Source organism: Anneissia japonica, unplaced genomic scaffold (assembly GCF_011630105.1).
Source record: "Anneissia japonica isolate Jap-2015-1 unplaced genomic scaffold, ASM1163010v1 scaffold287847_len925385_cov155, whole genome shotgun sequence".
Classification (NCBI taxonomy): Eukaryota; Metazoa; Echinodermata; class Crinoidea; order Comatulida; family Comatulidae; genus Anneissia; species Anneissia japonica.
In genome coordinates this window covers 374696-390299 of record NW_022731638.1, presented here as the reverse complement: position 1 = coordinate 390299, position 15604 = coordinate 374696, and the positions used below count along the sequence as shown (strand labels likewise).

The window sequence follows — 15604 nt, the reverse complement described above, 5'->3', positions numbered from 1 at the left end:
TAATTTCGAATTAGGCCTAGTAAACAAATAATTGTAATTAAAGTTTAGGTTCCCATGATGTCAGATGACGTATTCAATATGATGCTATATTTTGGAATCTGACTTAATTTAACGATGGCCCTGTCAGTTGTAGTAATGACAATAATTGTGATTTTTTAGCCATGTAGTAAAAATAGTACAAGATGAGAGTCAAGAAGAAGTTCAGCTTCTACTTTATTTTGTAACAGGCAACTCTATTTTTTTACATAGGCCTACAGGAAGATTCACTATTTTAAGTTAATACAAGACAAAACTTCTTAAATGTTTCATATATTATAGTAATAAGTACATAATTCTTTGTAAATTACTTTGTAGGCCTATAAATAGCTTGTTTTGTTTTATAATAATACAGTTTAGTTTAGTTTTGTCTTTATTAACGTCACACTCTTATAATACAATAAGACCAGCCAATACTGGCTTATGAGTGACACATCTTAAAAAATACATGAAAAAAGCTTCAAGGGCTCATAACTAGTTTTTTTTTTTTCTTTTCCTTTTTCACTTTTTTTCCCTTTTTTTTTTGTTTTTGTGTACTACCACGCAACATGAAAGAAAGGAAAAAGTCTACAAATAGAACATATAACAAAAAAAAAAAAACACACAAATCTCAACATTAGTGATTAAACAAAATAGACTGCCGTAATGAAAGAATCTGATTGGCGAATTTTGCAACCATATAACAGTGATTGCCATCACTCATCAAGTATGTAAATTTTTCAATATTACTTAGGTCAGAGAAGGATGGATTAAATTTAGCAAGATCATTAAACAGTGTGTGAATCCACATGGATTCAGAAAAAAATCGACAACATAATCAGGGATGAGGGTTCTATGAACTCTCAAAAATTTACAACAAACTATTATGAGATGAGGACATGAGGACATGAGGACCTGACCAACATCAATGCATTACATCATCGATGACGTCATGACCAGACTGAAGTAACAACAGAGTCAGTGGAAGATGATCGCTGAGTGTGATCGTAACGTCCATGTAAACGATGTTATTTTGATTCAATCATAAATGAAAGTTTAACGTCAAGGAGGATATTGAAGATAAATGGGCCTACATCGTACATTAAAAAGAACTGAGAGATGATATTTCCTTATAAATTTTGAAATAAAGTGGGTCTGAGTCTTTAGGGCGTACAAATTGAAGAATACACTTAAAAGAATGAAAACACTTTAAAGAATCTAATAATAAAAAACAAAAAAAAAAAATTTTTTTTAAGGGTTTTGTGAAATAGACGAATTCATTAACAGTATTAGCATTTTTTACCAATGGGAATCAACCAACAATTGAAAATATGGTTGGTGAAGTACTGATCGAAACTGTCTATACATGGCGAGTTATTCTGTCTCTAGGCAGACTAGAAAAAATGACTTGCATAAATAGCAATTTAAGATGATGTGGTTTGTTTTACTCACTTTTTTCCCTTATGAACCCTTGACTTGTCCAGAGCTGCCTTCTTATTAAAAACATCAAATTCATCATTGTCGAAGATGTTATTACGTTGAGATAGTAGAGTTTCCTCTTTTGGTTTTACGGACCTCGCCATCTTGTGATCAAGTCCATTCAACGATGCTGGTAATTTTTCCTCTAAGATCTTATCAATAACTTGGGATACATCAAAGTTGAACTCTTCCAAGCAAGCCTACAAAGGAAAATAAATAAATATTGTGGAGGAGCAAACTGAGGCTGGCACCAGTTTACTGGGTAGCCTAGACACCAAGTGAACCTTTGGGGAAGGACATTCTGTACGAGATGAATGGATGGATGGATTTATCTGGTGTAAACACTATCAATAACCCACGAAAGTCTGAAAAAGACTAATTTCCAGTGGGGTCCTTCTGGTGGTGATTGGGCAGTACACTAGGAGACAACTACTCTTTTCCAAATAGTGTACATGCACATGGGCCATATAATGCATATGGAACCAATGGCTTGCGTCTCATCCACAAGACGGTGCACTATTGTAACATGCATTTCAGCCCTGCAGCTGAAACACAAAGAGAGCAGTACTGATAGGAATTGAATTGGGGACCAAAGGATCTCCAGTGGCTACCACCAGTTAAGCCAACTTGCTTATTCCATGCATCGACCGCTATATAAATTAATCACATTGCATACAACATTAGATATTTGCCAAGTATTTGGTTTACCATTTCACTAGCCAAAATGGTGTGTGATAGCTAGCAATGAATCTTCAACATTAGGCCTAGGATTGTGGTTAAACAAGGAAAAACCAATCCTGATTTTAATTTTTAAGTGTGCTAAAAAGGGGATATACATTTTTTGGCCAAATTTTTACTCCTATTAAAATACACTTTATTAAAATTAAGGTAAATCAATATGGCAGTTGATAGTAAATTAAATATGCAATGCAAACATAATTTGAATTAAAAAAATATTGTGTTTTACCTGGTAGAGATATATGGAGGGAGTTTACACCCCACCCCACTCCCCAATTATAGCCAAAATATCACTATCCTAGTGTGAAATCAAATTCAAATAAGATTGGACCCTAACAATAGGCAAGGGGAACCTTTATCTCCTAATTACAGTTTCTGCTCGCTTCGCACCACCCCTGCATAAAAATTCTGAATCCGCAGCAGCATACCTCAATAAATCCATCTCCCAGATCAGGTAGAAGGTCTTGGACAGAGGATATCATAGAGCTTATTTCAACATCAGTAGGCACAGCAACCCCTGCCTACAAGAGAAAGACAGATAGCACATTAAATATGAATCATACCATATACAATTTTCTAAAATAATAAATGAATAGTTCACACAAATGTGATGTTGGGAGGGGAACTTGTAAAATTGTCCCCAGCACGCACTACCATGCAGCACTTTGTCCAGTGTGAATCGGTATCATCATAAAGATTAGGGAATGGAATTTGTTTTAGTTGCGAGAAAAAAAGGTACTGGCTATAATTGTTACATCATTCTGAAACCAAATACTATTTTTGATCGGATGTTATTTTGCATGTAAGCATTGGATATAGGACAATAACAACATCCAATCAGAATTATAAATTTTTTTCAGTGTGTTGTAACAATAGTTACTGGGAAAAAAAAAAAGATGTTTGCAGGCTTTAATGCTGGCACCATAGGATTAGAAGGCAAGCAAGCTTTGTACATTTTCTTATAATGTCCTTTTTTCTTTTATTCACTGTGTGCGTTTAAGCCAGTTTTCCACTAGGCAAATTTACTCACGCAAATCGAAAGCGTTGGTTCATGCGCACACGCATTCACATTCCTATCCGAGTTTTTGCTTCAGCAAAATGGGTAGTTCGAACTGTTTCTTCTTTCAGCGCGGCGAAAAAAATGCGCAACCAATCAGACCTCAAGAAGTGAAACGACACTTTCCATTCGCGCGAATAAATTCGCCTACTGGAAAACCGGCATTGGTGACAACTGAGGCGCACTTCTCATCTTGAAAGACGAGCACTCTCTGCGCCCCCGATGGCTAAACGGATCATGTTCCGACTGCCGCCGATAATCAGCAGACAGTGTCGCATCAACTAGCGCTTACAGGCAGCGGAGTTGGATTCGTTGGCAGATGGTCGTACGACTTTGTGAGTGCCTGGCTTAAGATCTGGTACTGGTGTATGAGCATTTATAAATGCGCTTCTTCCTTGTGGTTATAAAGCGCAGTTCTTTTCCCTGGTCATTGGGTCCACATGCTAAGTGTTGCTGCTGTGGTAATCAACGCAGGAGCAGGCAACTCTACTACCCCATTATACCCTTGATCTAGAACCAATGCAGATAAAGTGTCTTGCTCAAGGTCACAAGCGAAATGTACAGAGGGTGATTGAAACCCCGACCTCAAGGTTGGGAAACCAAACCATTCCAGCTGCACGAAACCGCTTCCTCACATCAGGCCTATTAGATATACAAAGTCCCCCCCCCCCCGCAAAAAAGTCTTAACCACTAAGTTACAGCTCCGTTTCCATGATGACACATAATCAAGATGACTTACAAATTCTTGGAGATAAGCTTCACTCTCATATCTTGCATCAACACTTTCTGCACTGACACCAACGTCGTCATCTGCCTTCACTGCAACTGCCATCATTCTTGGATCCTCACCACCAGCTTTTGCGCCTACATTTTCTGTTATATCATTTGTTTTGGATTTCTTGTCTTTCCTTTTTGTAGCACGCACACCATCCAATATAAATCTTACTCGATTTCCATCTCTACCATTCAAGTTAAGGACATTTTAAAATTCGAAAAATTAACATATTGCAGGGGTTTTGTGAATTAAACAGTCTTTCTTTAAAATACAACAATAATGAGAGATTCAAAACGGAAGTTTAATACTATATTTAGTAGTGATATTGGAAATGTCATTATAATCATATTGCAGTTCTACGATCCAGTTTGATTTTTAAGGTAAAAGATACAATAGAAATATAACTATTATAATTCAAATGTGGATACAAGACATTATCTTGGTCGATTTGTTGGAGTAGCTGCAAATCAGCCTCAATTGAGTGTTTCTCGTCAAAGTCAGCCACAAAGAGCTTTTCAGCTAATATTGAGGAAATTGCATCCAAAAAGTCCTCGCTCTTCTTCTGAACAATCCCTTTAGAATCACTGAAAAAAACAAAGAAACATTGAAAATGCAGTGATATAGATGGGAACAAAATCATGAAAAAATAATCTAGCATTAAAAAAACTTAAAGCTAAATATGACATAGCAAAGGATAAACCATTTAAGCTGTGACGATTGTGTCAGAAGGGGTCCCCACATATAAAATAAATAATATTAAAAAATAAACATAAGTATCATACAGCAGTAACTTTACATAATAATATTCATTGTTAATTAAATGCTTTTTAAAACTTTCAAAATTGCCTATATAAATAAGTTATGGTCAATAACAATAAATTGATAGCCTCTCAAAAAATGGTTTTGTCAATAAAGGACACAATTAAAAGTAGAAGTGTAGTGAATACTAAAAATGGAGAACACAGAATCATGTCTATTCCTTACTGCCCCAGTTACTAGCTACTTGTGTCCTTGTGGTCCTATACACTTTCAATTAAAATTACAATTGTAGTTCGTTTCCCTAGGTTTTCACGCTCTTGCTAGCTCTGTCTATGCTCAATGCCCAGTCAGTCCATTCCAAATTTTCCATAGCTATTCAACACCCAACCTATTCAAAATTGCCTTCAATGTTCCCAGCTCTTAGTGTCAAATGCCCAAGTTTCCCAGTTCAATCGATACCTACCTATTCTCCAAAATTTGTTGGATGCAAGTCCTATTAAGAAGACTGTGGCAGAGTTCAATGATCGATGACTCAGCAAATCTCAACTGATTCTTAATAGTGACTTTCAATCTTAAAGATTAACAATATCAACATATGTTGGGTAAAAAAATCAAAATAGAAATAATATACCAATAAGTTATAATAGTGAACAACTTCAACATGAAAAACATGAAATTGGTGCAACACTTTTATTTCCCAGTACATCGGCAAACATAATTGAATGAAAATTCATACAAAATAAATACATCCATACAAATGTAACAGATTATCTCTAGGGACATAAAACCATGAGAAATATGGACAAAATTTGAATTAAGGATCTATGGAGACAAAAATGGACACTACTGTATGTAACGTGTCAATTTGGGTATTTTTAAACTGTCAAATTTTTGCTAGAACATTCTTAACACCACAAAATTGAGGGGTCACTTCCTACTTGTGATGTGCAGGTTAAAGAACACAAAACCGTATTTATACCTGGTAACGCATATGGTAGTCAATGAAACATTTACAAAGTAGGCATGGATTTTTTTATTGAATATAATAAAATCTAAAAATAATGTTGATATGAAGAAGTGATATAAGAAATATTTATACATACTCTCGGGTTTCCCACTGCCTTTCTTTTAGAGCTGTCTTTAATTGAGGCACTACACCTTCATATAAAGCTGCCAATCTATGTTACAAAAGTCATTGAAAGTATATTTTCAGAAAATGAACAAGTATGAGGCATTTTATAAATATGGCAAAGACAAGCCAAACCAGGCAATTCTCACAAAAAAGAATCATTAATACAGGGTTAAGCAAGTAAAATGAAATTTATAAAATGGTAAAAGAATCAATTAAATCCGACATTTCATTAGGAAGTTACAGAAGTTTAAACATACAAAAAAAGAACAGAATTTTGGAAATCAGTCTTGAAAATTTTGGCAATTTCTCAGGCAGAAACCATCACCAAATCATTAAAAAATGTGGGAAAATAACAAAGCAGCATGATGTATAGATATATATATATATAGTTCATTGAGTGCAATAAAATAGATTTCAAATTATTTTACATTCTAACATGTTTTGGCCATTATATAGAAACAAGGATTTGAGTGGAATGACTGGTTTAGCTTGCCTTCGCCACAAATGTAGTTGTTTCATTTAGCATTGAGATCATACAAACCTGTTTACAAAGCCAGCTTCAGAAAAAACCTCAGCAGCAGGTGTGTATATTTCAATGAAAGCAATCAGTGACTGGGCGATGTCGGCAAGGTAGTGCAACATATCCTTTACATCAACAACAGGCATTATCAGCAAACCGTTTCTTTGGGAGATCAACATTTAACATATTTGAGAAAGATAATTAAAAACCAGAAAAATTTATTTGAGTATTTAAGATTCAAACATTTAACAATATTTCTGGGAGCTACTAATCATGTAACTGTAAATCTGTTATACTGTAGAATCAATCATTTTACTTAAAAGAAACAATCATGAATTGTTTTCTAGTGCTTTTTAATTTACATGTGACTTTACTAATAAACATCATGCCAAAAAGAATATTGTTATGTTACTGAAGTACATAATCTGTATCAATGTTTTGTCAGCAATATTGCTTATTTATCATAGGCCACTTAATGTTAGATTTTATTGCCAGCAAAGTATTTCAGAAAATATACTGTAAATGGTAACCACACGACTGGTTAAGGTATTAACTATAAAAGTAAATTTCTGAAATATCACACTAGTATTTTGGTCTCCTCCATGGTAAAAATGTATATAAAAGTCAAATTTTGACATTTTGAATCCTTTGGGCTTATTATGTATTATTTTTCTTGGCCTTATATTATCAGTAGTCATAAACCTCTCTGTTTATATACAAGAGGATGTGTGGCGGAAAACCAATAATATGTACTTTTTTTGTGATTATTATTATCATTATTATTATTTAATATTGTGATTTCAAATCTCACAACATCTCAAAATTTAATGCAATGCTTACTTTCCATGAGCATTTTGGGATACCTTGGCTTCATATTCAGGAACACCACACCTACTGCTGATGCTATCAAATACCTGGAATACAATCATTTAAATGGGAGTGAGTCAGTTAAGTACATAACTACTGGGTTTTGGGTTAGTTAGTACAGTCGTCATACAACACAAGATGATTGTCTCAATCAATAACAAATAGTGCTGTTTGTTGTTGGTGGTGTTTTTGTTAAGTATCATCGATATTCTTAATCGAAAGTCTGCTGTGACAGGCTTCAATGTTAACTATAGCATATTGTACGAATCTTTTCACTTGTTGGCAATGGTATGAATCAATCATGCATATAGATATTTTTTTATAATACTTTTTACGTTTTTACATATGTTAATTTTTGATAATGGTTAAATCTGCAGTGTTCTAATTACTTTGTCTAGTTAAAGTGTTTTTTCACCTTCGCCAAATAAAATTAATGAATCATATTTATTTATGCGCGAGCACTTGACAATGGATAAGAACTCTCACATGTTAAAACACTTTAAGAATTCACGCAAATGCATGCAAACTTGTAGTAAGGACTGTTTCCGTATTCCTGACTCCGCCCCATCAATTCATCATCTCAAAATAAAGGAGGCATTACATATTCAATGGGAGCAGCCCTCACTTAACAAACAACTTTACCATGTTAATTTAACTTTGTCATTCTGATTTTACTTCATTCCGTTTACCATTAATTATACATTGTTTTTATTCATGATCTTGGTGTTTACAACTTGATACGGTTGAATTACTGGTACGTATTGACGTATTACAAACTTTATTTTGTTTAAATAAGATTGCTTAATGGAATCTCTGTACACTGATGACAGTAGGATCTGTCGAAACATGTATGTAGCGTAAGGCCTAGCAATGGCGAGGCCTAATAAGTTTTCAGGCATTGCCTAAAATGATTGTTCTCAAAAGTATCGTCATATTTTTTAATTTTAATATTCGTGGTTTATTGTGTTATCGATCATTTGGCAACATTTATTTATTATAATCATCATTATATTATATTCATTTCTACTCCTGAAAGATTATTGTAGTAATTACATTTATATTTTAGTGCTTAAATTAAAACTATAAATGATTATTTAGTTTAGTACATTGTTTTATAGTGTAGCTGTGGATGTAGCTCTTGTTGATCTCGTGATTATACTGTATCAGATACATGCCAGACTGCAAACGGCCTTGAATATTTTTAAACATGTATTGTGTAAATGGAAATTGACGGTAAACGTAAACAATTCTAAGACAATGATCTTAACATGAGTGGTAGAAAGTACATGCAACAATTATTTTGGCGAACAGATTCATATTAAAATTTGCAAAGTTTAACTTGCTGTTAATAAATTGGCTACCCATGTTAATATCCATGTTTAGTTATGCTGTTAAATATTGCCATTTCTAAACGAAAGGTGTAGAAAAGGCTTTAAATTGCTTGTTTTACTGAATTTACCTTAACTTTTTATTGTAATTTTTATCACAATAAAGATATTTACCCTAATTTTCATAGGCAATAAATATATAATCTAATTAAATTACTTACCTCAAATATAGTTGGAATGACAGCTTTCAAGTCATCTGTGTACTTAGGTTGCTGAGAAAACACATTGTTGATCATTTTGGTGAGAAGCTTTGCATTGCCAGTCCCATACAGGACACAAAGATCCATCAACTTAGGGACATCAAAAAGGAAGTTCTCGTACAGAATATTACCAAATATATCTGGTGTTATGAAATGTTCCTGCAGTGAAGAATATGAATGCATTATAATCGTCAATAACAATGAACAAAAAGCAAATCATGTTTTAATGTTTTGTAATGTTGTAACGAAGAATTTAAATGACTGCCACATAAGTGACTTACTGCTACTACAGGGTCAATGACCTACCTTTGATTCCTTGTGAGTTGCTATTCGAAGGAAGGCCATAAACACAAGTCTGTGCACATGCTTTAGACTGTCTTGATATTGCTCTGGTACATGAGTCAACACATCAAAACACCTGTAAGTTATCAATAGAGACTCACGTTTTAACTCTTCATTCTGATGAGCTCTTCATCTAGTTTTTATACCCAATCCAGACTACACTAAGTTACGATCGATTGCGATGTAGCCAGTGGTGATCCAAAACCGATTACAGTACTCCCAATCACAACCAACGAGCGCATTCAGACCACACCAGACACAAAAAACTTTGTAATGGAATGGGATTTTAAACGAGACTACGCCTCCGTTGGCTAGATATATTTTGACTTGACACCAGCCAATCAGTGTCTGTGGAATTTGTTGCGATCGAATTCCGTGTTAATTGGGAAAGATTGTAGCACCCAATCGCAACAGGTAGCAATTGCAATATTGATGACCTTTCAACTACTATTGGTGAGCTTTTACACACGATTGTCAATTGAGATTGGGTGTCGCAATTGCTACAACTGATCCCAATGCGATGTTAGTTTGAATAGGGTATTGGTGGTGTAGCATGCTGCTTTATATTGTTTATGCCAACCAAGACTTTTCATGACAATAGTAAAATGCATTTCAGTAATCATGTCTTAAAAAATAGTAAAGTAGTACATAAAAAATTTCCGTAGCACCTAATAATTTGCCTCGACTGCAAAATATGGGTTGCTTAAATGTGACCAACTCAAGCAAAAACAGGTCTTGTCTTAAAAAATGACATCTAGAGGTCGAATGCTAATAATTAATGCAAAAATTGTTACAAACATATAACAAATGGCGAAGATATGACTTATATTTTCAGTCCAACATGCATGAAGATGGTCAATACATGGGAATTTCAGCTGATATGAAAATTTTCGTTTTTGATGACAAGCGTATGGTTTTGCTAGAGTCAGTCACAAATTACAGGTTAAGCAGAACATCTATGGAATTTAAAAAAAAACAGAACAGGATGAAGATTTACAGGCCAATTATTTCTTAGTTTTCACAATTATATCAGTAATTTGACGGGTATGAGTTGTCTTGGGACAATGTAAACAAAGATCCTGAAGTTTATTGTTCTGGACATCAGACTTATCTAGGCCTATAGTAAATTTCCGTAGTATTTTATTCTATTTTCGTATGTCCGTAATTAGGCGAAAATTTTCGTAGCAACTACAACACATAGTTATCAACCATCTCAAATTGGACGTGGCTTCATTAAAAGTATTTTTGTTCATTTTAACCATACCTGGTATTGTCAACAAACACCTCCTGAAATCTTTTGCTGAGATCGTCAGAGCGCCAGGCGCCCCTGGAACCCCGTCAAGGCTCCACCTCTAGGCCACGGAAGGTGGGCCCGGTGGACCACGCCCCTCCTCAGCCAACTAGCGTAGTCACGCATTTCAAATCTCTCAAGTTGGTAACTATGACAACAGTTCCAACCACTCGTGTGTGAGCAGATGGCAGAGTATTTGCCAGTTCGAAATTTCAATCTTGCTGTGCTAATTTGCACTGAACATAGGAAATTATCTCAATAATTTGAAATGCAGTGAAACATACCTATCCCAACCTATCTATCATTTGTATTATTAGTAAATATATTTTTATTTTATCATAAAAGATATGGAAGCATGTATATCCTGACGCATCTCTTACCTTGGAGCATGACGTAGGTAGGAGTCTAAGCACAAGTGGAGACTACTGTCAAACACCATCTGAAACACATTATAATATTTTTATACAAATTTGTATATTTTTAATACTTTCTATACTTAATATATTTCCAAATACTTTCAAATATATGGAGAAAGTTGTATTAGTGGTTGATAAACTAATATTTTCAGAAGTCTTAATTATAAGAAGTTTTAATATTAGGCCAACAATACTACGCTATCATTTCAATCATTAAAAAACATACGTTGATAATATTTTAAGAAAGGGGAGGGGGGGAGAAAGCTGTTTAACTCCCCTCTAACTCCACTCCTGACTATGAGAGCTTATACTAACCTGGCTCCAGAATTTGTGGTAAGGTTGACGTAACAACCTTTTTAGATCTTCTTCTATGAATGCTAGCCTGTCTGCCCATTCCTCAAGGGACGCTTGGTCATCAGTGGTTGGTAATGGACTGAATTCAATGAAGTCAACCTTGTCCATCCAAAAAACATCCTGTAAATTTGACAAGTACAAGTAATGAAACTGTTGATGGTTCCAATAGGATTAATTTACATAACAACATTAATGCATCTATGGTTGTTGTATGTACTACCATAATACAAATAAATATAAAAGTTCCCAATCAATTATCAAATTCATGTTAATGTAATCTTAATGTTCAAAAATGAAATAACCTGTATCTGTGACACACGTCTACTAAAATCTAAAGTCAAATCTTTAGAGAAAGTCAACAAATTAAAAGACTTAAAACTATTAAAACAAATACTGCAAGCAATAAAAAAACAAAACAATTAACCCATGATTTATATAGCTTAAAAACCCCTATTTTGAATGACTGCTATTTTGTATAGTTTTTATCACATCACATTAAAATAATTTTATAGCTCAATGAAAATCTGTATGCTAATTTAGATTAGATTTTGGTCTACTAGCTGAGAAAGGAGCATCTAATTTCCAAATTTTTCATTTTTTTTTATATAATTGAGTAAAGTATTATACAGCATGTTGTTTATTACATATTAAATTCACCATGTTTAGTTTGTAAGAATAGCTGTATTAATTTGTGTGTATTTTTAATCATTTACTTGAAACTGGCAAAGTAGAGTAAAAAGTGATAAAATTACATAGTCATTAACAGTGACCTACTGTCAAGGCTACAGGTTAAACTTCCCTAATTCGACTTTGCCTAACTTAAACTTATTTACATGCCAAATGGTTGTGTTTTTAATTAATTAACAATCTATAAGTTGAACTTTACCTACGTCTAATAATTTTCAATGCATACTATCAGATTTTTATTTTTATTTGACAAAAAAAATTTAGTTTATAAAATGCAGTAAAATTAATGCATTAAGATTCATCATAAATACACATGGTTAAAATTAACTATGCTATGTGGAATGCCAGACACTCACCTAAGTGGGAGAATTGCCTATACTTGTAATTTATTTCTTCTTTATAAAAAGCCATGACCTGGGTTTTATGTCATATTCTTTTTATTGTTTTTAATAAAGAATGATTTAATATACAAATAAAAATAAATAAAAATGAACAGAAGGCATAACATGCAATAAATAGAAGAGTTAAAGGCAAAAAAGATGATATTCAAGAAAAATTAAAGCAATAAAAATAGATAAAATTATTAATAAAAATCGAAAACAAATTAAAGAACCCTCTGAAAGAGTTTTATTACTAAATCATAATTACTGTACATAATTATTATCATAATCATTATTATTTTTATTTGGCGAAACAAATTCATCTGGTTGTTTATACTGAGTAATAGGTTGTAAAGGGATTTCCAATTTAACCAATAATGGCGAAGACGTACTTACAGAACGTTTCAAGACCTGTCAGGTCTCATTCTAAACGGTTATTTCATTACTTACGTCATAGAGGAATGTGCGATGACTTTGCGCTGCTTTGGAATAGCGCCACCAATATTAGGTCCTATTAGACGTGCCCCTTCCTCCTTATTAAAAATAACTTTACAACCTACTGTTATTATTATTAATGATAATCAATATTATGTGTAAAAATATTGCAAATCATCTCAACGAGATAGAAATTACCCTCCCCGTAATTAGTGATTTCTTATTGTTGGGGTTATAATTGCAACACTAATATAGTTTTCTTACCAATGCTGGCTTCTGTATACCAGTAGTTTCATCTACAATTTTGCTTTGGTCCAATGCAACAGTTTCATTTGCAACAGGCATCTTTATAAGTGCTTTATTATAAAAAATATAGAAAACTATGAATTTGATTTATCAGAATTGCGAAATCATAGTTTAGTTTGTTACGAAAATGGCATGCAACTTGCATTAAAACCTGCCAACCTATTAGAAAATTTCTGATCTCTAGACCTACCCCAACTTTTCAAGGGACAGATGCAAAATAGTAGCATTCAACTGTGTAAAGCATTTCTTATTATCACTGTCATGATCAGCCCACCCAAAAAATCTCTCAATTCCAAAATTAAACCAAATGTTAAAAGAGTTGTGCGGAAGATACCTCAAAAACCAGGCCCTAGTTCTAATTTGTGCAGAAAATTGCTAGGAAAATAGATATAGCCTACAATCGTAACTACTGAATAAGTGGAATAAGGCCAAATAAAAAAAAACTTATTGTGCTGTTGGCCACGCCTGTCCGACCCAAATTTTACGAAATTCAATCTCGGCATTTTATTTTATTAATTTTTTTTTTTCTACAACAAACGATATCTTTTTTTTGTGAGCTAATAAGGCTGTAATAGCTTTGGACTAGGCTAGAAGGCCAAGGCCAAGAATATTTTGCTGAATGGTAACCGATGCCAATCAAAAATTGTTGTATTATTTGTGTTTTAAGTTGTAAACGCATTTTTTGTTTTAAAAAAAAAAGTTTTCCTACTGACCTACACATTTTTTGTATTTTCCCATGAATAACGTGGCCAACACAATTTTTTTTTTTTTTTTTTTTTTTTGGCCTAGCTTGACATACTGCATGCCTAGTACTACTACTAGGCCTCCTATTCATACATTGGTTACAGAAATCTTTGCAGAATACAACCCTTGTTTCTCTGAAATGCGCAGACAGATTTGCGAAGGCCTCTAGGCTAGGCCCTAGGCCTACTAGAAGGCCTCTAGGGTGGTACCATAACTAGACTAGGCCATATACCTAGGCCCTATACCTAGGCCTAAGCTAGGTTAGTAGTCTAGGCTAGGCCCTAGGGTCTAAGCCTATCCTAGCTAGGCCCCTCTCTATCTAGTCCGGGTCTAGGCCTATAGTCCTACCCTACCCGTAGGCGTAGGCTAGTTTCCTATTTACTCAATGTATTGCAATAAAACAAACATATAGGCCTACATAGGCCTATATAAATACGCTTACAGATTTAGTATAAGAATTAGACTATACGGTACGTATTAGACCGGCCAAGATATTTAATTTGTGAGAACAGCTACCTCCTCTACTACTAGGCCTACAGTGCGCATCGTCAGGGTTTTTTCATATTTATTTTTTATTTATTTATTTTTTTTTTTCTGGCTATCTTTCATATGGTGCCACCTAACGGTTTGAAATGTAGCAAAGATGTAAACACAAGATGGCGTTCTCCGAGATTTTACCATAGAGCTATTAAGCAACATAGAGCTATTAAACAACTAGAGTGCTGACAAGATGGCGCAGCAATGCAGAGTTATGTATGTGTACCATCCAAGATGGCCGTCGTAGTAAAGCGCCACCTTCAGGCTTAGTATACATATTATTACATATAAATAAGCCCTCTGACTAAATATTATTTCATTAATGATAATTAGTATTGATAATGACAAATTATTAAACTTTGTTAGCCAAAAAGAGGCCAAGTAGAGCATCTTATTCAAATATTAAAAAGAATTAAAATCGTGTACATTACACCCATACACCGCAACGCTCGAGTTTCAAAATACGGGTGTAAATTGAGGGCGCCATTGAAAATGATAGTGCTAAGGCATAATTTGATTGGCTGAATCTATGGCAGCCATCTTGGATGGTATACACACACACAGTTCTGCGTATTTCGAACATCGAATGCAATGCTGTTAGCGCTCTAGTATTCTTATTATACCTCTATGGATTTTACACAACCAGGAAACACTGAGCGAAATTTCACTGTTCCCTGGCCTAACAAATCAGGGGTTGCGCCAGCGAAGGGGATTGGGGGCATCGGGGAGAGCTTCCCCCGGGGAGAGCTCCCCCGGTTGGGGAGAAAAAGCACAATTCGTCGGGGAGAAAAAAAATTATATGTATTTTTTACATAGGACTCTAAAATCGATTAAATACTCCTTTGAACCCCTTAAGGCTAAATTGTCGAAATTTTCGGGGGCTTTGAATCCCAGGACGTACCACTTTCGGAACATTTTAATCGAAGCTCGACCACATCAACTTTGCTTTCGTCAGGGAAATCTGACACCTAATACCAAAGAACTTATATAGCTATTATTATCTTTGCCTCAGTAGCAAGCAACATAGAAAATTTATGGGCCAATGGGCCCTTTCAGGTTTGGCCTAATACGGGAAACTGCCTGTGCATGCACCATATAAATCCTAAAGGTCCCATAAAGTTGGCCCAAATGGATCTGTGGGCCCTTTAAAGGATATAGTGGTCTCTTAAGGTTTGCATCATG

The 15604-nt window shown here is 34.3% G+C and overlaps 1 protein-coding gene across 2 annotated transcripts in view; it reads right to left on the bottom strand.

Moving 5' to 3' along the window:
• Nucleotides 1-14461, bottom strand: part of LOC117115475 (activating signal cointegrator 1 complex subunit 2-like) — an 18691-nt gene extending 4230 nt beyond the window's left edge. The window contains exons 1-14 of one of the 2 annotated variants that reach the window (XM_033259310.1): nucleotides 14328-14461; nucleotides 13100-13191; nucleotides 11295-11453; nucleotides 10944-11002; nucleotides 9237-9348; nucleotides 8892-9089; nucleotides 7316-7389; nucleotides 6497-6637; nucleotides 5927-6001; nucleotides 5287-5394; nucleotides 4493-4648; nucleotides 4029-4248; nucleotides 2661-2753; nucleotides 1468-1694 (exon numbers count right to left, since the gene is read on the bottom strand). In XM_033259310.1, coding sequence (XP_033115201.1) covers nucleotides 1468-1694; nucleotides 2661-2753; nucleotides 4029-4248; nucleotides 4493-4648; nucleotides 5287-5394; nucleotides 5927-6001; nucleotides 6497-6637; nucleotides 7316-7389; nucleotides 8892-9089; nucleotides 9237-9348; nucleotides 10944-11002; nucleotides 11295-11453; nucleotides 13100-13180 — 1703 coding nt within the window. In that variant the 5' untranslated portion in view covers nucleotides 13181-13191; nucleotides 14328-14461. Of the gene's footprint in view, nucleotides 1-1467; nucleotides 1695-2660; nucleotides 2754-4028; nucleotides 4249-4492; nucleotides 4649-5286; nucleotides 5395-5926; nucleotides 6002-6496; nucleotides 6638-7315; nucleotides 7390-8891; nucleotides 9090-9236; nucleotides 9349-10943; nucleotides 11003-11294; nucleotides 11454-13099; nucleotides 13192-14267 lie in introns of both variants that reach the window. The other variant, XM_033259308.1, reaches the window with a different exon arrangement.
• Between the last annotated feature and the right edge of the window lie 1143 nt (nucleotides 14462-15604).